Source organism: Bidens hawaiensis, unplaced genomic scaffold (genome assembly GCF_021521415.1).
Source record: "Bidens hawaiensis isolate Kalapana, Puna unplaced genomic scaffold, B.hawaiensis_p1.1 tig00009343_1, whole genome shotgun sequence".
Lineage (NCBI taxonomy): Eukaryota > Viridiplantae > Streptophyta > Magnoliopsida > Asterales > Asteraceae > Bidens > Bidens hawaiensis.
Genome location: NW_027491689.1, coordinates 775,922 through 798,768, shown reverse-complemented (window position 1 = coordinate 798,768; position 22,847 = coordinate 775,922). Strand labels below are relative to the sequence as shown.

Sequence of the window (22,847 nt, the reverse complement as noted above, 5' to 3'; positions counted from 1 at the left end):
TAAAATACATTGAATAAATCATGGGCGTGATTTCTGGAGACCCATACAAGAATTTAATAAAAGTCAAGTAACCATGGAACACTCCAAACCTTATAAAAAATCTTTTTTTAATATTTTACAAACTCAAATTAATCATTAGCATCAACTTAAAAATAAATTTAATCCTATTAAGTATTTCGATTATTTAATTTATTAAAGTTCAAAATTTTCTTTCTATAATTGTTGATGGTCGTTCGCCCATTTGGTTCACTATAAGTTCGAATCCAATTTCAGCACAAAAATCTTGCTATTACTAACATGGGCTTTCAGGCATAGATAAATTGTAGGGTATAAAAATTTGTTGATTTCTTCCTTAAATTGATTGGCGCCATCCTCGAGCGTTAATAATTGATGGTTAAAATTCTATCCGAGACTCTGAGGTATGGACATATTTGAGCTATCAAGAGTTATGTCACTGGGCCTGAATTGTTATTATCGTTTAAAAAGAAAAATTATATTATATTTAAATTTTTGCCATCAATTTGACGAAACTAGTACAAATAAAAAGAAATTGGATTTATTTGATCAGTAACTTTTGTTTTATAAATGAAAATTTTTATTAAAAATATTATCCTTAAGTTTGAATTAACAAATAAATTACTTAAATATTACAAACAATAAATTAGTAACAAGTTATTAATATTGATATAGGTTTGCAGTTTGCATCAAAACCTTAGTGCCTTGACCATGGTCCAGACTAGAACCCAACCCATTAAAAACATATGAGGCAGCCTAAAATTGAAAGCTTATAGCCCAATGGGCTACTGATCAAATACTTAAAAAATGTAATAACAAATCAAATACAAAATTAAACTAAAAAACACTACAAGCCATGACACTACAAACTTCTTCCCTCATCATTAACTCCATCAAGAAATCATTCCAAGCGTCAATGGGACCGGGTAAGCACCAATGGACGCAGTCATTAGCCATGGTCACATTTTGTGACGGCAAGTGACCATATCTGCTCGGGTGCCCATCTGGTCTCAGATGCATAATATGGGTCATGTCCATAAACGTAATTTTAACCCCCTTTTTCCTCCCTTCACGCTCCCCAAACTTGTACTCTTGCAATTGAGTCTTGTACATTTCTAAAACATAATCTGCTATCTCACTCTCGTTACGCTTAAAAGGCTTTGTTCTTACACAATCCCCACCTTTATCCAATGGCCCACCTTCAAAATGTGAAGGCACAAAAGATCTCAAGAATACAATTCCCTTAAAGTTCTTTAAGCTATTAATTGCTCGGAAAGCAGTCCGCCACGCCCTCCTGTAGCTGAAAGTGGAGGAACGATGGCGGATGGTGCTTTCTGGGCAATAAAGACAACCAATTACTCGACGGTTTGAGTAGAACATTGTGGGCCGAAAAAACCATTGACCTGCTGAGACAATGACATAGTTGAAATTTTCGATCTGGGATGTCCAAGATTCGTCGAATTCATCAAGGTAGAGTTTGAATGGTTGCGTTATATCGTGCCGATCGGTTCTTTCGGTGTTCACTAAATAAGGTGACCAAAAAATTGAAATAGTGAAGTTGTATTCTGGATACTCATATTGCTTGAAATTCAAGTCACTTGAGTTTGAAACATCATTTGGATATGCAACCTGGTTAATATTGATGTATAAATTATCAATGTCAACATTTTCATAAATAAATATTACATGTTAGAATGTATTTTTATAAGCCAGCATAATAATATCTATGATTATTCAATTAACAACTACATACATGTGTACTCGGATCCACTTAGTAAACATAAGTCACGTGAATAAAAAAATTTGTTAATATGTTATATTGTAGTTCATTTTCTTTATGTGTTATTATTGTATATTTAAGAGTTTAATAACACAAATTTATCTAATATTTTTCAAGACTGTTATATAGGGTTTTTGAATTAAACCATGAAAGTATCCAAACCGATTATCAGTTTTGGTTTCACGATCGATTTTCTAAAAGTTTAAAATCTTTAAAGTTTAAAGTTTAAACTGTACTGAATGGTTTGGCTTACAATTCATATTTGTAAGCTGGTTAGAAAAACCGAATCGGGTTGTATGATTTTGGGCTATGTAAGTATTTTTATTTACTTTGACCTTTTAACAATTTTGAATCAAACAAGACAATGCAAGGAGTCGGGTTTTCAGGATCAACTATTGGAACATTATTGCTTCTCTACATTAATCGTTTTTTATGATTTTTTTAATAAAGGTCCAACCCCTAACCCCCCTCTAAAAAAAATCGGATTGTATTGGGAAGAGGAGGGGGGGGGGTTATTTAATAAAAATGGAATAACAAATAGTACGTTTAGCAACACTCAATTCTTAATCTTTATTTCTATTTTAATTCATTGTCATCTTAAATGCACATAATAGGATATATATTAAATTTAATGATTATCCTATAAATATATTTGTATTTGTGAAACGATTAGGTTTCTTAGTATAGCATATAGATCAAATTATAATATATATGTGTGAAAAGACAAACATACCCTTGACAAGAGGCAAAGAAGAGATTGCATATGATTTCTTGCAACAGAATCACCTACAAATGCAAGAGACTTCCCTTTAACCATCTCAAGAAACTCAACTGGATCAAACACCGGTAACTCACAATCGTTAGGTTTCCATTTCCGTTTCAAGAAACCCCTATCCGGCCGCCCAAATTTCATACAATTTTGATGCTCTTGTATCGCCCAACACGTCTCATTCGTGTAATAACTCCCATCCGACTTCTCCACCCATTCGCCCGAATACAAGTCACATGACTTGTTCCCACCACCAGACCGTCTTAACACCACCTCCTGCCCTCTGGGTGGCACTGGCACTGGCACTGGCACTGGCAATGCCATTGCCACCTTGTGGTCATTTTTTTTCCTGAGGGTGGTGGGGAGGAGGTGGCTATGATAGATAGGGTGGTGGTGGGACAGACTTGCGGTGGTTTGAACACGCACGTGATCATTTGAACATGAAATTGTTTTTTCAAGAATGTAATGTATGTAAGGGTAGTAAATAGGGAGAATGGTGAGGAATAATGATAAGGCTATAAGATGTGCTAATATCTTTGAAGGTGAGGTTGAACTTCTTGTTAAGACTTGAATTTTACCTTCATTAGCATGAAGCTTCATGGAATATGGTTTATGATTATGGTTTTAGAAATGATAACAAAGGATTCAATGAAAAATAAATGGTTGATTTCATACATTTATTGCGGTTTCTTCGTTAACAAAGTTGATGGTTATCTCCATCATTGTATTTATAGTAACTTATAGTAAATTTATTTAACATTTTTTAAATTGGGCCCTTGTGGTTTAGATTTTTCCAATACTTGGAAAAGTTGTTCTATAATATTAAAACAAATGAAGAAAAGATAAAGGGATGACTTGCACGAAAGGTGCATATCGTAGGAGTGTTTATGATTCAGTTTTAACAGAATTTACGGTTTTGAAAAATGACAAGCTAAATCAAATAATTTAAAAATGAAAAGCAAAAAAGATAAACGGTGGGTTTCGAGTTTCAAAATGTGAACCAGGCTATTAAATGTGGGTTTTAAACTGTAAACCGTGAATCAAACTGTATGAATATCAAGTCTGATTTGCTATGGCTTTAACATTTTCTAAAAATATTTCGTGTTACGATTGCGTGCGATGATTTATGTTTTGCATAAATTTAAAGGGCAAAGTGAAGAATACTATGCCATAAATGTAGTTTCCTTAAATTTAATAAAACTCAAAAACTGGTAATTATAGACTGTTTTTGACATGTTATATGTGAGTAGACTTTTGTTCCATTGTTTTTGACACACAGACTTTAATTTTTCATATACCATGCTTTATAAACTATGTGAATGTGAACGCATACCAACAATTAAAATAACTAATATTACTAACTTGTCACGCAAATAGAAAAGTATAGAAAGTATATTAACTTGTCACGCAAAGTTAACACTATCTTTTTGCTTCTATAAGGAACCAACACACATTCCCTTTATTATTTCTTCACCGATATGCATATTATAATTTAATATTTTAAATTAGTAATACAATGATTTTATTATTATTTTTTGAACGATCAATAAAACCCAACCACCGCAAAAATCCATTCATGCAGACAGCTTGGACCACACCCACGGAACATTTATCGCGTTGCCGTGAGTGCAATACAAGTTTCTTATGTCCAATCAGGTGGTGCCACATACATATTTCTTTTCCTTTTAATAAATTATTACACTAATTAATTAAGACTTAAATTGATTTTTTTCAAATAACTTGTGTTTTTAACTGTAAAAAAAAAAGGTTTAACAAACACGGGTGGTGTGATCGGTTTTTCAAATTTGTCTGAGCAGTAAACCGGTAGTGCGATCGATTCTTCCTAACAAGTGGAAACAACATACATAGATGTGTTAAGGCTTCCTTTGTTTGAATCATATGAATTATAGCTATATGTCATTTTATATTCGTTGAGTTTCTATCATTACACTATTTAATTTAAGACTTGATCAACTGTCATCGACATTTGAAAGACGACACCATCAAAGTTGGATTAATTCAAATGTCAAAACCCCTTATGGGAGCAAAATATATATATATATATTCCTATTTTTTAAACAAATCCGTTTTTTTGAAATGTCAAGAAAAAAAATAAAAAAAGACTGTGTATTTGTTGGTAAATCAAGAAGCAATCATACACAAACTGATATGAACAAGAGATGGAAATAAACTTTATCGATCGTATGCTAACAATGATTGTCTTTGGGTATATAAATCCAATTAACAGACAAAATGTTTAAACGCTAACTTCTAACCATAATAACTGTAATTTATGTTTTTTACTTTAAAATATACATACTAGACCCTTCTACTTTAACAAGTACATAATAACACACTAAACATACTTTCTAACATTGACACAAATACCCCTTATTTAGTTTAACTATCGATAGTATTAGTTTTTCTTAACGGTTTTTAATACAACTCAATTCAGTAACCAAATTCATATATTCAAAACTTTATTTCCATCTCTTAGAGTATTCACATCCCATTCCATATATTTTTCTTATAATTTAGCTAAAAAACATCATTCCATAAATGAGTAAAGTTAAAATACAAAGGACAACAAAAATGAGAAGGGTGAGAGGAATCTAGTCCATTGATTCTAAATTGAATGACTGAGATTAATTTAATAAATAAAAATTGATGAAAAGGGCATGAAGGTAATAAATCACATTTGTTGACTTTCTCTCTTCACATGCAAGGCACATGTCGATTCTCTCATCATTTTAAAATGTCCATAACTTTTTCATACGACATTATTTTTTTTAAAAAAAATCACTATAATAATAAGCGTTTTTTTTATCTTTAATATGAGTATCATGTTGTTATATAAAAATAAAAAAAAATTAATGGGTTTTTTTAATTGTGTTTTTTTGTTGTTCATTGTGTAATATGTTGTTTCCATTGTGTTATATTTACCAGACTCTGTTTCCATTGTGTTATATTTACCAGACGCTGTTTCCATTGTGTTATATTTACCAGACGTTGTTTCCATTGTGTTATATTTACCAGACTCTGTTTCCATTGTGTTATTACCAAACGTTGTTTCCATTGTGTTTTTCAGACTCTGTCTCCATTGTGTTATATTTACCACACCATGTCTCCATTGTGTTATATTTACCTGACTGTGTTTTCATTGTGTTATATTTACCTGACTGTGTTTTCATTGTGTTATATTTACCAGACTCTGTATCCATTGTGTTATATTTACCAGACTCTGTTTCCATTGTGTCATATTCACATGACTCATCTTATGCACAATAACACAATAGTCTAACTGCATAATGACACAATAATGTTGTTTCAGACTCTGTCTCCATTGTGTTATATTTACCAGACTCTGTTTTCATTGTGTTATATTTACCAGACTCTGTTTCCATTGTGTCATATTCACACAATAGTCTAACCGCATAATGGCACAATAATGCTTATACGCTCACACAAATGATCTTAAATGACACAATAACACAATGACGTAAATTATTTTTTATTCTTATATAACAAAATTATACTCATATTAAAGGTAAAAAACGCTTGTTATTATGGTGAATTTTTTTTTAAAAAAATATCATATGAAAAAGTTATAAACGTTATAAAATGATGGGGGTATTAACATGTGTCTTGCATGTGGAGAGAGAAAATGTGTACAATTACCTCTATACCCTTTTTTCTTTGGTCCATACTTGACACATGTCAATTAATTATGGCTTCTCATCCTTCTCATTTTTATTCCCCTTTGTAGAATAACTTGACCCTCCATAAATTTATCTATCATTTTTCAAAATACTTCCACATTCTATTCCCTATTCATATCCATAAATTAATTATTTATTATTTTTTCTCTTTTATCTTATGCACAATACCACAATAGTCTAACTGCATAATGACACAATAATGTTGTTTCAGACTCTGTCTCCATTGTGTTATATTTACCAGACTCTGTTTTCATTGTGTTATATTTACCAGACTCTGTTTCCATTGTGTCATATTCACACAATAGTCTAACCGCATAATGGCACAATAATGCTTATACACTCACACAAATGATCTTAAATGACACAATAACACAATGACGTAAATTATTTTTTATTCTTATATAACAAAATTATACTCATATTAAAGGTAAAAAACGCTTGTTATTATGGTGAATTTTTTTTAAAAAAAATATCATATGAAAAAGTTATAAACGTTATAAAATGATGGGGGTATTAACATGTGTCTTGCATGTGGAGAGAGAAAATGTGTACAATTACCTCTATACCCTTTTTTCTTTGGTCCATACTTGACACATGTCAATTAATTATGGCTTCTCATCCTTCTCATTTTTATTCCCCTTTGTAGAATAACTTGACCCTCCATAAATTTATCTATCATTTTTCAAAATACTTCCACATTCTATTCCCTATTCATATCCATAAATTAATTATTTATTATTTTTTCTCTTTTATCTTATTATATAGTAAATGGTGATTGGAAGATATGTGATATATTATATGGTATGGATAAAATGAGTCCCTATATTTAGGGATTTACTTTAGTTGCCATATAACTCATCCATATAATAGAGAATGGATTGGAGAGGTGTTTTGGATGGTTTTCTTAAAATTTACCCTAAATTATATGGGTTTGACAACTTTAAAAATTGGGTTGAGAATGCTCTTAAACCCAACCAATATGAAGATGAACTTAATAACCTTATATTACATACAATATACAACTTGAGTCCATCATAACTAAACACGAAAATTTCGTTAAATTCTCGTTACACAATATATGATGTTCAAGAACCAAAACTATCTATTCTATCTAGGATCATATATTACATTCCGTCTGTACAAGGATTTCCAAGAATATTTTTTTTTCCAAATTAGTACGAAAAATGATACTCCGAAAATATATGAACTGCTTAATCTCACACATTAGTCCAACATGAATGTTGCTTGATGCACCAGCTTAATGTTTTTCACTGGCAATAAGAATAAACAATCTTATTAGTAATTTAAAGGCGGAAAATCCGAACCATTCATTATAAATGGGTCGATTCGGATTATGTAACGAAGTTAATCCCTTAACTAATATTTGGCATACTAGTTATTTAATTATAGAGTGAGCTGTGGTTTTCATCCATGTGGTTTATCCAAATCTTCGGTTTCAGTCCAATAGTTTCAAATTTGCGATTTTCGTCCTTGTGATTTCATTTCACTTGCAGTTAAACCCAAATTCATTAACCCCATTAAGTATGATTGTTAAACCCATTAGTGTGCCCCTCACATGAGAGGCATTTTTGTCTTTTTTTTCTCCCCAAATAAACCTCAGTCGTAATTCGCAAACCCACTCACGTGAGGGGCTGGGGTGTATTTGAGGAAAAATGACAAAACTGTCCCTCACGTGAAGAATACGCTTATGGGTTTAATGACCAGACTTAACGGGGTTAATGGATTCGGGTTTAATTGCAAGTGAAATGAAACCACATGGACGAAAATAACAAATTTGAAACTATTTGACTAAAACCGCATATTTAGACAAACCATATGAACGCAAAACGCAGTTTACTCTTAATTATATTTAATACTTTAAACAAAAAAACCAACCCGTATGACCCGTCCATTTTCAACCTTTAATTAGTAACAAGAAACAAAATGCAACCCGAACCTGGTCTCCTCTTGTTTCGAACTTGTGACTACTGCCTGATTGTCGTCGGCGTCGTCTTTAGGTACTTCGTACTCAGGTGAAAGTAGATCAGTGGGATGATTACCGGAATATGGCCCAACTCGATTATATGATGATAGCAACCGCGAAAGAACCTCTTCAAGCTTTCCAGAATGCTCATCGTGTCGATCCATCTCAATAAGATCCTACAAACAAGTCATATGATGATGCAAGTATTAAATAGGTAACATATACATAATGCATGACAAAACTACCTCAAATAATATTACAAGAGCATGTTTGGGATCGAGTTTTCAAACAACTTATTGGCTATGGCTTATTGGTTTTTTTAAAAAGAAACAAGTTAAAAAATTGTCTGGCAATCAAAAAAATCTTTTTTATTTTAGATTTCTAAAATGGTTAAAAAGTTGTTTTCTAAAAGTCACAAATCCTGGCTTTTCAAAATGACTTTTTGAAAAAGCCAATAAGTTGTTTTTAAACTCAATCGCAAACATGCTCTAAATATACAAATAAATGTTGAGAAGTGCGATAACCACATATCATAGTTGTATTTTTTTTTGCTTCAAATGTGATACATGAGGCAGTTTTATAACCAGCTACCCACTATCACATTAAATCATCAATGTCCTAGATACAAGTGTTTTAACCGGTACTTGCTGATGTCAACATAAAAGTGGTTCTGAGAAGAATGTGTCCCTATATACAAATATAGGTAAAATATCCAATACAATAATCCCTTAACGTACAATAGGTACTTGAATACCTTTTTTCACGAAATCGATCCATGAAATCACATCCCAACATCTCGGAATCGTCAATACATATCCAATTACTCATTGGTTCACCGAAAAAACAGTTTTGGATCGTTAATCGATCATTTTCTTTATTTTTTTTCACGAAAACCGTTTTTGAGCGTTTTAGGTTTTTGGCTGAGCGTTTTAGTTGTGGTTGAGCGTTTTAGTATTTTTGCCTTTGTTTTTTGCCTTTACCTATCGTATGTTAAGGTATAATTGTACAGTATCTCGACCCTACAAATATATGTGCGTGTGTGTGTGTCCATATAGGTGAACTAGTATCTATTACTTATTTTAAAAAAATATCTATATATACATGCTGATTTAAGACAAAAATGTTGTTTTACTTATTGATTAAATAGTCCTAATGGTGAACTAGTAATTGTTACTTATTAAAACTTGGTTATGCATTGGACTAATTATAACTTTATAAACTATGCAGTTTATAAATTCTGCATACTGCTATGACAAAAATATTATATCATATTTTTTGTATATTAATGTGTAAAAAATAACAAAAGCTAAACTTTGTATGTGTGTTTTGATGCAATATATACCTGTACAGCTTTGTTTGTAAAAAGTGGTAGAAACTTATGGCGACAATACAAGTTGAAAAGCAAAGTGAAGATTATAAGTATGAATGCAAAGCCTGATGCAGTGCCCAGTCTTTTCATTCCAAAGATGATTGAAGCTACTGATTGCATAACTATTAAAGAAAATATTGCAGAGTTATGTGCAATAGGCCAATAACTTCCATTTGTATTGTATCTTGTAATATAAACATTCAAAATCTACAACCAAAAAAAAAAAAAAAACCGTTAGCTTATAGTTATAGACATTGCGCTAGGGGTGGCAAACGTGACCCATTGGGTTGTAACAAAATGCGCCGCCACCCCCTTTTCAATGGCAAAACTGATCCTACTGAAAACAAAATTATCGTTCTTCGGCGTCGTTGAGTTACTGTGCACGACCCGCTAAACTCGTTTTGATTTATATTTCGAGTTATGATTTTTTAATTATTTTTTTTGAATTTTTTAATGAGGGATTTATGAAATCTTAACTCATTCTGAGCCATTTCAAAAACCCCTCATTAAAAAATTCAAAAAACAAATTAAAGATCATAACTCGATATATAAATCAAAAACTAAAAGTACTAAAAAGTTTCCTCCGTTTTCGTTCCAAACAAAAAAAAATCAAGAAATGTCAACCTGTTTTGACCCGTTTCAGTTATTTTCTTTTTTTAGTTTGACCCATTCTGACCCATTATATACATTTTAATACAACTCATTCAACCCAATGGGTCAAATTTGCCACCCCTAGCTTATAATAAGTTAGACATTGCGCATAAAATGTAATAACGAATAATGCAACGCAAACCTGATTTCGGTACACAAAATAGGCGAAGAAATAGTAGACGAGAAGAAAAGGTAATATCAGAGGCGCCAGAATGGAAAATGTGAAACCGAGAAGTGCGAACAAAAGGGCCCTCGGAACTTCGGTGTGATAAGGGAAAGTGTAGAGATCACCATATCCTTCTGGTCTCATAAGAACAAATTGGCAAAACCAGTTAACTATAAGTACAAATGGTTGCATTAGTTCATAGGCCAAACTTGCCCAACCAGTTGTCATAATGTATGTCATAAAAAAAGGTGCCTACAAAACAACAAAGAGTTATCAGTTTATCACACATTTGACTAGACCTGTAAACGAACCAAACGAACACGAGCATGCGCTTGTTCTTGTTCGTTTGTTTAACTTTAAACGAACATAAACACTTAATCAGGCAAGTATTTGTGTTCATGTTCGTTTATATTCGTTCATTTAAATCTAAACGAACATTTCACGAACATAAACGAAATGAACATAATTGTATAAAGATAAACGAGCATACACAAGCATAAACGAACACACTTAAATTTAGGGGTGTGCGTGGTGCGGTTCAGTGCTGTTTTAGGCTAAAACCAAACCGAAAACAAAAATATCGGTTTTTGGAGTTTTTGAAACCATTCGTTTCGGTTTTTTGGTTTTCGGTTCGGTTTCGGTCTTTGCCATTTGAGCTTGAAAATTTTAGACCGAAAAAAATGTTATAAAAATAATGAATTTAGGTATAAATAATTTTGTTAGTTGTAAAATAATAGACTATTATACATCTGATCAAAAATATTGGAGAAACATATTTATTAAATTCTTATAAATTATTTAATATAAAATATAAAAAAAACAAAAAGGTAGGAACTCGGTTCGGTTTTTTCGTTTTCTTTTACATGCAAAACCAAAACCGAACCGTTAGTGCGGTTTTATAATACCAAACCGTCGGTTTTTGTTTCGGTTCGGTTTCTTCAGTCTGGATTTTTCAGTTTTTCGGGTTTCGTATCGGTTTTTTCGGTTTCTTGCACACCCGTAATTAACACAAACAAACATATATAAAACATTAAGTAGAAGAATCATCCAAAAATGAACATAAATAAACTAACATAACTGATGATAAATGAATGTTCACGAACATAATGTGTTTAAGAGGAATAATATCACTTATGTATTTAAGAGATATTGTTTTTCATGTTCGCTCATTTATTAAAAGTACGAACAGAAACGAACTTCTCACCTGACCAGGAACTAAAACACCAAGAAGGGTAGCCATGTCTTTCAAACCAGAAACAGTTAATAAATGCATACGGTCCCACCAAGTACCAGTGAAAAGGTTGTACAAAAATATGTTCCAAAAGAAGAAAATAATAACTTTGCAACATGCACTCTTTTTCCTGCCACTACGTGACACAGCTCCTTCAAGTGTAGCAAACATTAACATTACTGGTGGGACCAGCAAAACAAAGAATGTTAGCACCAAACTTGGTAGATACCCGGATATGATATTCACATACTTCCTGCAGCATTTAATAAATTGATCTTATTAAGTTTGTCGAGTCAAGTCACTCGTGGTGAGTGATGCAGAACGGAAGCAAGAAAATAATAACGGGATTTTTAAAGAAGAAGAAAGTGTATGGAATTATGAATTCTCAAACCATTACAATAGGTCCCTCTATATTTTTTTTATTTTTACTTTTTGGAAAATTTTATAATAAAAGAGGATCAAATTACAATAAAGAGACAGGTAAGCGGACAACAAGCTGCGACGCAATCCCTTTTGAATAGCAAAACCGATCCTACTCAAAACAAAGTTATAGTTCAAAATTTGGCAGGCTTGACAAATTTTTTGATAACTTTTGATAATAATAGAAGTAAATTGCGTAAGTCATCCGTAAAACGCGTAGTTCTAAATTTAGAAAGGCTTAAGTGTTGAGAGAATTGAGGAAAAAGTCTTATTTGGTGAAATTGGAAGCCTAATCGTCGAGACCTTTACGTCGACTAGTAATGAGCTTCGTAAAATATACTTGTGGCGAGTTTGCTAACTCTTGAATCAACTCCTGATTACTCGTAAGCAGGTTCAACTCAAAATAGATCGAATAGATCCCAACTTAAACAAGTGTGAGTCTGAGCTTGAGCCTAAATAGAAGCTCATTACATGAGCTTCACATGCCGAGCAGGACTAGGCTCACGAGCCTAAACGAGCTTGTTATATGTAAGTCATAATTGTATTTTATATGATGAAAATATATCTAAATATTATGTATCATTATATAATAGTTTAGATAAAATAATTAAATTATATACATTTTTTACATAACTATAAAAACAAAAATATATGAATAAATATATTTAAAAACTAATAATTTACGTCTTTAAAAAATAATAAACAGGCCAAGTCAAAGCTCAAACTTGAAACACTATTAACGAGTCAAGCTCGGGCTTATACATATACAGAACTCAAAATGAGCCAAGTTCGAGCTTGAGCCCTTATAAATTAAACAAGCACAACTCATTTACACCCCCTAGCGCCATGCCAGCGTCACATTCCTAACACGTCGGAATACCTTAAATTCAGAACTCTAAAACTATGCTAACTTTGTATGAAATAATCTCATTGTTTCATTATATACATATAAGGAAACCTTAAAAGAAACAAATAATGTTTCATTTGAAAAAACAAACTTAAAGTTGACAAACCTGTCTGCTATGCCTCTTAGGAATGGAAATGTGGTCTCCAACTGAGCAAGATTACAAAGACCTTGAACTAATGATGTAGGTAGCAAAAACCACACACTGAAGAGTATAGTGCCGATAAAAACTAATGTTTTACGGATCCAAAGATACCGATAAGGTATACAAAGGTTAGCCCAATAAACGTCTTGTGGCTCTGGCGCAAAATCAGTGACCCATAACATAGGATCTTTTGCCTGGATGGTGTGTGATGCCACCATAGCAGCGTATCGGTTCCTAAAAAACACAAATGCAGCTGCACATTCCTGTGTTTATATCACACATATTTAAACCATCACAAATAATAATAATAACAACGACAACAACAGTAATAACATTTGAACAATAATAATAACTAGGTCTGTAAATGAACCGAACGTTTGGTGAACTGGTCATGAAACATTCAGCGGAATGTTCGTTTATCTAATAAATGAACGAACATGTACAAAAATTTGTGTTCGTTTAATTAAACGAACGAACATGAACACATGTTCCGTTCGTTCATTTATGTTTGTTTATGTATTAATATAAAAAGTTAAATATTATCTGGATGAGTCATCTACTTAAATATTTATATTTGTTAATTTGTGTTGATTTAAGTGTTTTCATTTATGTTTGTTTGTGTTCATTTACATTTGTTCATATATGTTCATTTATGTTCGTTTAGATTTTAAACAAACGAACATAAACGAACACAAATGTTCGTTTTTTAAATAAACGAACATGAACATAGATATTTGCTCGATTAAGTGTTCATTTCATTTAAAGTTAATGAACGAACACCACGAGCATGCACTTGTTCGTGTTCGTTCATTTCGTTTACAGACTTTCATTATTCACATTGATGACTACATCAGTCTCAATCTCTAGGCTCCACTGATTTTATTTGTGTCCGTTTGTGTTCATAATAATAACAAAATAAAAATAAACAGAAGGATAAAGAGTCCTAACCAAATCTCTCATATCCTTTTTATTATTATGTTTATGTTTCCTGAAAGTAGATTCCGTTTCAGAAGCAACAATTTTCAAAGGGTTTGATGACGGAAGAGCTTCGACGGTTATAGGTTGAACATATTGAGTTATAGTTGTCTCTGCAAGCACCTTATACATCTTTTCTGTTTCCATCTATATAAAAAACCAACATATATGTTGTGAGTGTTTAACATCTTATTATTCAATCAAGAAACACATAAGAAACACATATGGTTACCATTAACTTCTGAATTGCACCGGATCGATAAACCATTTGGTGTGCAAGATAACTTAAGTTATACCAACTGCTAAAGTGTTTGCTAACAACTTCACTATATGATTCTCCTGGACTCCATGGGATACCTCGAACAAGAACCGTGTAGTGACTTGGTTTTCGTGGAAACTTTATTGCTTGTTCTAACCTCAACCTTGCAACATTCTTGAACTCCTATCAAAACAAACATAGGATCATGTGTGAAACATAGGATTTATTTTCCTTTTTTTTTCGAAGATATATTATTCGATATATTAGAAGCTGACGTGAGCTACTAGAGATCAGCTCACTAATTTCTCAAAACAACTTGAACTTAAACAAGCTCGAGTTCTAGCTTGACCAGGTTCGTGAACCTAACGAGACTATTATCTTTATAAAAACATTCATTGTAATTTTTAGTATTAAATATTATTTTATAAAATTATGTTACATATAACTAAAATCAACTCTTGCTCAAACTCGGCTCATTTACAGCTTAACGAAAACAATAATATTAATACATGAAATGATTAGAATAAATGTTATATTCGCATTCTTACAACGTATAGAAGAACATAAGCGGAGATAGATATGACATAGAGCGCGAAGAAGTGGGCCCAAAGCCTAAGGGGAGAAAAAGAAAGTAAGAAATAAAGGAGACTAATGAATAGTAGTTTTCATGAAGCATACCCCGTAGAACCTTCCGGAACATTCCTAATGGTAAATATGTCCATTTGCGAATCAGGAGTCGTCTGCTCTATCGCTTGCCCAAACAAGTTCACTGGAAGGACGATAAATATGCAAAGAACGGCTGCAATGGAGAATATCCGTATGCTACACCACAACAAAACAAGGAATAACAATTCTCATTTTTGTTAAAAGTTGTGAAAATCTATGAACGTGACCTTTTAACATGTCCACTGGTTAAATATGTTGACATGGCGTGTCAGTTGTGTAAGATAGTTGACGTGACATGCTCGTTCGTACAACTTTCACAGCATTTGTCACATAATATTACAAAACTGATACGTCACACACTCACACACCACCTAAACATGATACACAAATGGAAAGCCATGTGCACATGTCATGCATAGAATAGTCCATGGGAATAATGTGTCATAATAAAAAAATTGAGTGAACTGCAGTTTTTGTCCATAGCGGTTTGTCTAAATCTACGGTTTTAGTCCAATAGTTTCAAATTTACGATTTTCGTCCCAATGGTTTCATTTTACTTGCAATTAATCCCGATCCCGCTAACCCCGTTAAGTCTGGTCGTTAAACCCATCAGTGTGCCCCTCACGTGAGGGGCAATTTTGTCATTTTTTCCCAAATACACCCAGCCTCTCACATGAGGGGGCTTGCGATTTAGGGCTGAGGTTTATTTGGGGAGAAAAAGGACAAAACTGCCACTCACGTGAACGGCTAGACTTAACGAGGTTAGTGTGATCGGGTTTAATTGCAAGTGAAATGAAACCACAGGGACGAAAATCGCAAATTTGAAACTATTGGACTAAAATTGCAAATTTGAAACTATTGGACTAAAATTACAAATTTGGACAAACCACGGGGACGAAAACCGCATTTACTAGTACTAGTAATAATAAATTTTGGATCATTTCATATTGAAAAACTAGTACTAGTAATAACAATAACAACGACGACGACGACGACAACAACAATAACAAGGTAGTAAGTTAGTTTATTACCAGAAAACTATGAGCCCGATAAACACGAGTCCATCTATACCTCCACAAGCATAGAGATCATCATCGGTTGCTTCCCACGCTTTAACTAACCAACCCGCAGACGGGATGAGTCGATCAAAAAAGTAAAGGTTCTTTTGGCCTGGCTTAAGTTGAGCAAGCCTTTGCCCGAAATAAACTTTCAAATTATACGGTTGTTTTCGCAATATCGAATATAGTGAAAAAAAACCAACACAAATCACTATATTGAAACCAGCAGATGTTAGTAAGGCTGGTAAGATCATTTCTGACTCCTATTTTTCTTCTAGCAACAAAAATATTATCATGAAACAAACTTATGCTTCTTTGAAAGTTGGTTCACACCTAGCAAAAAGTTGGAATATTATTGAATCAATATGATTGTTGTCAAGTATATTTGCAATGAGATAATCATAGATTAAAAGAAATTATCTAACAATGACACAATGAGGCCTGTAAGCGAACCGAACGCTCAGTGAACTACTTGACGAGAAGTTCGTTTATGTTCGTGAACTTTCATTTATTTATGTTCATTTGTGTTTGTTTATTTATGTGCTTTTATGTTCGCTTACACATTAATATAAAATAATTATTTATTGTTTATATGAGTCATCTAGTTAATAGTTTTTTTTCCCCTTAGTATATCAGTTTATATATTTTTTTATATAAATTATACTTGAATCAATTAGTTAGTTTTAATGTTATTAACACAAACCAAGCTACATCTGGATAATGGGTAAGCGAGCAACAAGCTGCGCCACTATCCCCCCTTTGAATCGCAAAGCCTATTCTACTAAATATCAATCAATGGTTCATCGGGCTCTGTGAGTCATTTTGGACCACATTCTGCACCCGCTCCAAAAAGCGAACCACCTCGGGATCTAGGGATACAATTAGTTAGTTAATAGTTAAATATTTGTTCGTTTGTGTTCATTTATGTTTGTTTGTGTTCAGTTACGTTTGTTCATATATGTTCTTTTATGTTCGTGTATTGTTGTTCAGTTATGTTTATTTATGTTCGTTTAGATTTTACACAAACGAACATAAACAAACACGAACATGTTCAATTTTTTAATAAACAAACAAGAACACAAATATTTGTTCGATTAAGTGTTCGTGTTCGTTTAAAGTTAAAGGAACGAACACGAACATGCCCTTATTCATGTTCGTTCAGTTCGTTTACAGGCCTAGACACAATGCTCAACAATACTTGAACACAAACCATTTTACCACCACAAATTTCCAAATAATATGCCATAATTTAACATTAACAATAAGAAAAGGAAAACGATTGATCATACCCGTATGGAAGTGAACGAATCGTTGCATGAACAAATTGTGCCGAAAATCAAATCGAATGTAACGAATATAAGGCTATAATATGGGCTAATGTTTATAAAGGTGAGGTTGATCTTCTTGTTAAGATTTGATTTTTACGTACCTTCATTAATAATGGCATGAAGCTTCATGGGTGGTTTATGATTATGGTTTTAGAAAGAATAATCAGGGATTCAATGAACAAAAAATAATTTGTTGATTTCATACGTTTATTGCGGTTTCTTCATTAACAAAGTTGATGGTTATATTTTGCTTTGTATTTATAGTAAGCCAAATGTATATATAATAGAATATATATTCTCACTCTAATTCAAAACTATTGTGTAATAATAGATACTCTAGTCTTATCGGTATTACTTTAATATTTTTTTAGATTTTTTACGTTAATAGTTGTTTGTATATGGTCCTACCCCCATTATATATTGTATATGTGTGTACACGCGCGTGAGTGCATGTGTATGTGTGTTCGGATCAATTAATTGTTACGACGTAAATTTGAATAATTATTTCGTTATAACAAAATGAAGTAGAATATATACTATTATTTTAGTTAAAACTATAACGTAATAGTAGTGACTATAGCGTTAACATAATTACTCATGTAATATTTTTATGTTTTATGTAACTAAAAGAATTGTCTAAAATTCATACACATGACTACATGAGACGACGTTACATAGTTATTACAAAGCCCATTACTCCACAAACTAGACTTGAGGCTATTACTAAATTGCCATATTAAGTTTGGCAAAAATATAACATCTTCGAATGTTAAACACCTATGAATAAAATGAAAATGTCCCTTCATAAGTTCAAGTTTCGCGGACTAAATATTTGAAGTTTGAGTGTGCTCAAATTGACTAGTTGTGCTTGCATGATGAATGCATCGTTGGTCGCGAGCTGTTGCCGCTCGCCTGATGAATCCAATGCCACAGAACTATTAAGTTGGCATTCGGACGCCACACGAAGTCTAAATAGATTGTTTTGTGACATGGTGCTTCAAATCTCTTAGATAAAAAAAAATAAATAACCCTTAGATCATGTATACAGGAGAGGTTACTTTTGTATGTTAAATCATCACATCAAGTTGAAGAGAGGGCCGTCAAGGGGTGGAAAACCCCTTTGGGCACTACCATATTAACGACGACGATAGACAAGATAAGGGTGTGAGACCAAACCTTGTTCCAACCAATTAAATCACCCTTTCACATTTTTGTAAAAGGACAATTAATAATAATAATTGTGTTATCAGTTAAGCTATTACGCATTTTAAATATAAAAAATAGGAAATGCGTCTATGTCGACGTGATACAAACAAATGACGGTACTTTTTGCACTATTTAGTAATTTGGTCTTAAAAAGCTATTCATGGATCCCACTTGATATGGAATCCAAGGCGAAAATGGTAAAGGTTTGAGTGAGATAGCAATGGCAATTAGCAACAATCGTGGTCGTCCTTTTCGGTCTAATTAGTCTACAAAACATACCTTCTTTCCATGTCACTAATTACTTGGCCTACGTCTTCGCACTTGTTAATATCATGGCCATTCTTCTATCTTAAAAATTATTTAATATAATAAAACTGAAAAGGAGTTATTACATTGACACCAAAAATAACCAGATAACAATTTACGACGTTGTCCTTTAAAAATTGGTTGACGAGTCAATTAGGTTTTATGATTTGGTAATAATTAGTACTAGCTTGTTTTATTAGTATGATGTTTCGTTTTTCATTTATATCCGTATTTAGTAACATATTATACATTCCAATAATGGCGTATACGCACGAGGTATGAAAAGTACAATATTAAGTAACAGAAACAAATAATACCTAACATTATAAAATCAAACTAGTGTTGTGGATCCAATTTGGAAAGTAAGCTAGATTGGTTAATATAAGAATAGTTTTGTTATAATGAATGTGTGTTTTTTGTTTCTATCGTTTGTTGTTTAAGAAAAGTTTAAGGTTTTGGTGTTATTCCACGACTAAATGCAACGAATGGAATCATTGAATTAATATGTCGTTAAGTTTGGTATAGTCGTTACGATAGTTTCTACGGATGATATATATATTTTTGCCAGATAATTATTTTATGAAAACTGCTTCGAGTATTCATTTCTATAGCTCAAAGGTTATTTTAACTCGTAAAACATAATAAATGACACCATGTGTTGTTCGTATAAGATGTAAGGTAAGAACATAAAATCGTGAAACTTTCACTTTGTTGTAAATTCAAAAAGTTTTGAGGTCTTATTTCTTATAATCAATTTAAGTAAACAAACATAGTCATTAGTCGATGTATAATCAAGACATGTCACCAACGTCTATAGATATCATGTCATTAGTTTTTATCGTTTCAAAACATATTTCATTTGCAAAACTATATAAACGAAATACTTTTTATGCATTCAATTATTTAAGACTATATGTTATGAGTTAACATCCAAGCCAGGTCAATTCTAGAGGATGCAAGGGTGGTACACACCATTACGTGGGGCCCGCCAAGGGAGTTAAGTGCAAGCCTGTGAGTGTGGAAGAAAAGCGGCAAAGTTTAAACCCAATACATGGAATTAGCTATGTAAAAAAGACGTATAGTAGAGCTAGAGGTGCACAAATCGGTTTTTTTAAAAAAACCGGTTCGGTTATTAACCGGACCGGTTTTTTTTTGGCCCGAAAAAAAAACCGGTTCGGTTAATAACCGGACCGGTTAATAACCGGTTTTTGTATGTCAAAACCCTAACCGGTCTAACCGGTTAGGACCGGTTTAGAAACCGGTTAGAACCGGTTTAGAAACCGGTTAGAACCAGTTAATAACCGGTTAACCGGTTTTTTTTTTTAAAATAACCGGTTAATAACCGGTTTTTTTTCATAATAACCGGTTTTAAAAAAAACCGGTTTTTCCATTAACCGGTTTGTTAACCGGTTTTGGCTCTAAAACTTGTAACCGAAATACGAACCGGCGGTTTGTAAACCGGTCAAACCGGTTTTTAAAAAACCGGTTTTCGTAAAAACCGGTTTCCGGTTTAAACCGGCAAACCGGTTCCCGGACCGGTTTTTTTGACCATCTCTAAGTAGAGCACCAACCCCACTACACATTTTCTAATAAGGACAAAAGAAAAATTATGTATAGATCATGACACTTATTATAAAGTATGTGACTAGTAAATGTCACCTTTATCATATAGAGTTAAAATTAAAACAATCATGTTTCAAAAGACAACCACGTAAAATATTGCTATAACTAATTTTTTTTTAATAAATATAAGCATACCTAACTAATAATAATAAATTATCTGGACTATAACTATATACATCACTCTTTAGAAATCACAAGCTACTCATCTCTTTAACATTAATACTTCTTTGTGACATCTTCCTCACCATATAAAAACACACACAAGGTATTGCTCTTTAACATTCCGAATCTTTTCTTGTATATGTATACAGTTTTTACAGTTCTCAGCATATTATTGATTCTGTAAAGGATAAGAATGGCCTTGTGGAGGTTGATGGAGACACTGAAGACGAAACTGAGGAATTTGAAGATGAAGAAATTTGTTGTTGATGACGGAAGTTCTTCACATAGTTATGACAAGATCGAGAAAAGTGAAAGCATGAGAGTCGAAATAAGAAGCAAGAAAGCGCGTAAACTTATTGAAGAAACGCTTAGAGTTGCTGATTCTCCAAGAACTACAAAGAGCTACTCTTTTTGATACCAGTAATATATGTTGCTACAATATATATGTACTTAAGTTGCAATTTACTATAAACTGAACATATTATTAGTATTACTATATACTGTTGGTATTATTATTATTTGATCTTATTCTAGTTTTTATGCTTAGTTCATGTCAATGGTATACATGCAGAAAATAAAATAAAAAAAAGATGTGGCTGCTGGGATTCGAGCCCAGGTCTCCACGGCCACAACGTGGAATTCTTACCACTAAACTACAGCCACATAATATGTTTATCAAAACTTAAATTTTTTATACATATAATATATCTAAAACTTATTTTTTAATGGAAGTAGGTAGGCTGTGGTGGCTGCAACATTTGAAAACTAAGGCCATCAAAGATGATCTCGGAGACTGCCCTGAAAACTAGATGCTATAAGAGCATTTATACCAACAACAAACGTTCATAAGTCTCAGTTTCACATGAGATTCTAGCACTCGTCATAAAAATACTCATTTTCTTTTACGACAACAAACCTTCATAAACGAACTTCAAGCCTAGATCAAGCCACGCCGGCTTCTTCTTGTCTGTGTCTAGCCACATCATCCGGACCACACCCGTTATGGGCACTTGTAGAGGTAGGGTACCAAAAAGACCCAAATACCCTTAAGTACCGCCCGCGGGGCACAGAGAATCCTCTTATAAGCTACCCGCGGGACACATGGATCACCCGCATATCACGATAGAGGAGGAACGCCCTCATAACATGCGCGGAAGCATTCGGGCATCCTCAGAAGTCGTCCGCAAGACAAGACACCCGTCCGCATAACGACGGGAGGACGATGCCCGTGAAACAGCTGTCACTCTCTAAAAAGAAGGCTCATGATTCTTACTTGGGGAATACGTGACATATTAAGCAATGAACAAAGGACACCTGGCCAGGTTGTTATAACCGTGCACATGGCCAGGGTGCAATCCATCCTATCGATTGGTGACACGTGTCCAGGTTGTTATACTCCTGCATATGATACGTATAGCTCAACCTATCAAATGAGGACACGTGTCTAGGCGGTTATCAAAGATCTTCTAGAAGAGGACAGCTGCCCCAATCATCTTCCATCATCCTTCGGCTATAAATACCTTGTCAAACGGTAAGAGGTATTCATTCACTCACCTATATCCAGACTACACTTAGTCTTGGTACTTCAGTACTTACTTCATTACGAACGTTACTGATTCTCACGCTGGAGGGTGGTTACAGGAAGACCCCCCTCTTATCCTTCCTGTGACGAGACTCACGGTGTGTTTTGCAGGTTCCGGTCACTAGACTTTTGGAATTCTTACTCATATCGTGTTGGTAGTTATCATATTGTACCCTGTTGACTCATTGGATCCAGGACCCATACCCGAGGAGTGGATCCGTGTTTCTTCAGTACTCAACTTACATTGTATAACAAACTGTAAATATTTACTATCGAAATTTTAACTTTTAGATTCAAGAGTATGTTATTTAAAGTTAGGCGTATTTAGTTTTTATATTTTTATAACTAAATTACTTATCGTATACTTCATCTTACTTACCAACCTATTAATTCGGTCTTTTTCAAAAACTAGATTACGTCATGAGTTATTTAAAATAAAATATGTAACTGCTTTATATTTTAATTTGGATTCGCCTTGTTAAGAACTTATGGTGCCTATAAAAACAAAATACGAATCGTGAATTTGGAA

The 22,847-nt window shown here is 33.1% G+C and overlaps 1 protein-coding gene, 1 non-coding gene and 1 pseudogene across 2 annotated transcripts; all 3 read right to left on the bottom strand.

Annotated features, from left to right (window-relative positions):
* Positions 1–852: 852 nt before the first annotated feature.
* Positions 853–3,164, bottom strand: LOC143532106 (protein trichome birefringence-like 19 pseudogene; annotated as a pseudogene).
* Positions 3,165–9,561: 6,397 nt separating this feature from the next.
* On the bottom strand, positions 9,562–16,509 carry LOC143532105 (hyperosmolality-gated Ca2+ permeable channel 2.1-like). Its single transcript, XM_077027250.1, has 9 exons — positions 16,085–16,509; positions 15,066–15,209; positions 14,936–14,999; positions 14,349–14,570; positions 14,102–14,275; positions 13,118–13,416; positions 11,658–11,937; positions 10,430–10,705; positions 9,562–9,843 (listed from the first exon to the last, which is right to left on the bottom strand). The coding sequence occupies exons 1-9, from the start codon at positions 16,363–16,365 to the stop codon at positions 9,574–9,576; spliced, it is 2,010 nt and encodes a 669-aa protein (XP_076883365.1). The 5' UTR covers positions 16,366–16,509; the 3' UTR covers positions 9,562–9,573.
* A 4,818-nt stretch (positions 16,510–21,327) lies between these two features.
* TRNAH-GUG (transfer RNA histidin (anticodon GUG)) lies at positions 21,328–21,399 on the bottom strand. Its single transcript has one exon. It is a non-coding gene; the product is annotated as a tRNA-His (tRNA).
* Between the last annotated feature and the right edge of the window lie 1,448 nt (positions 21,400–22,847).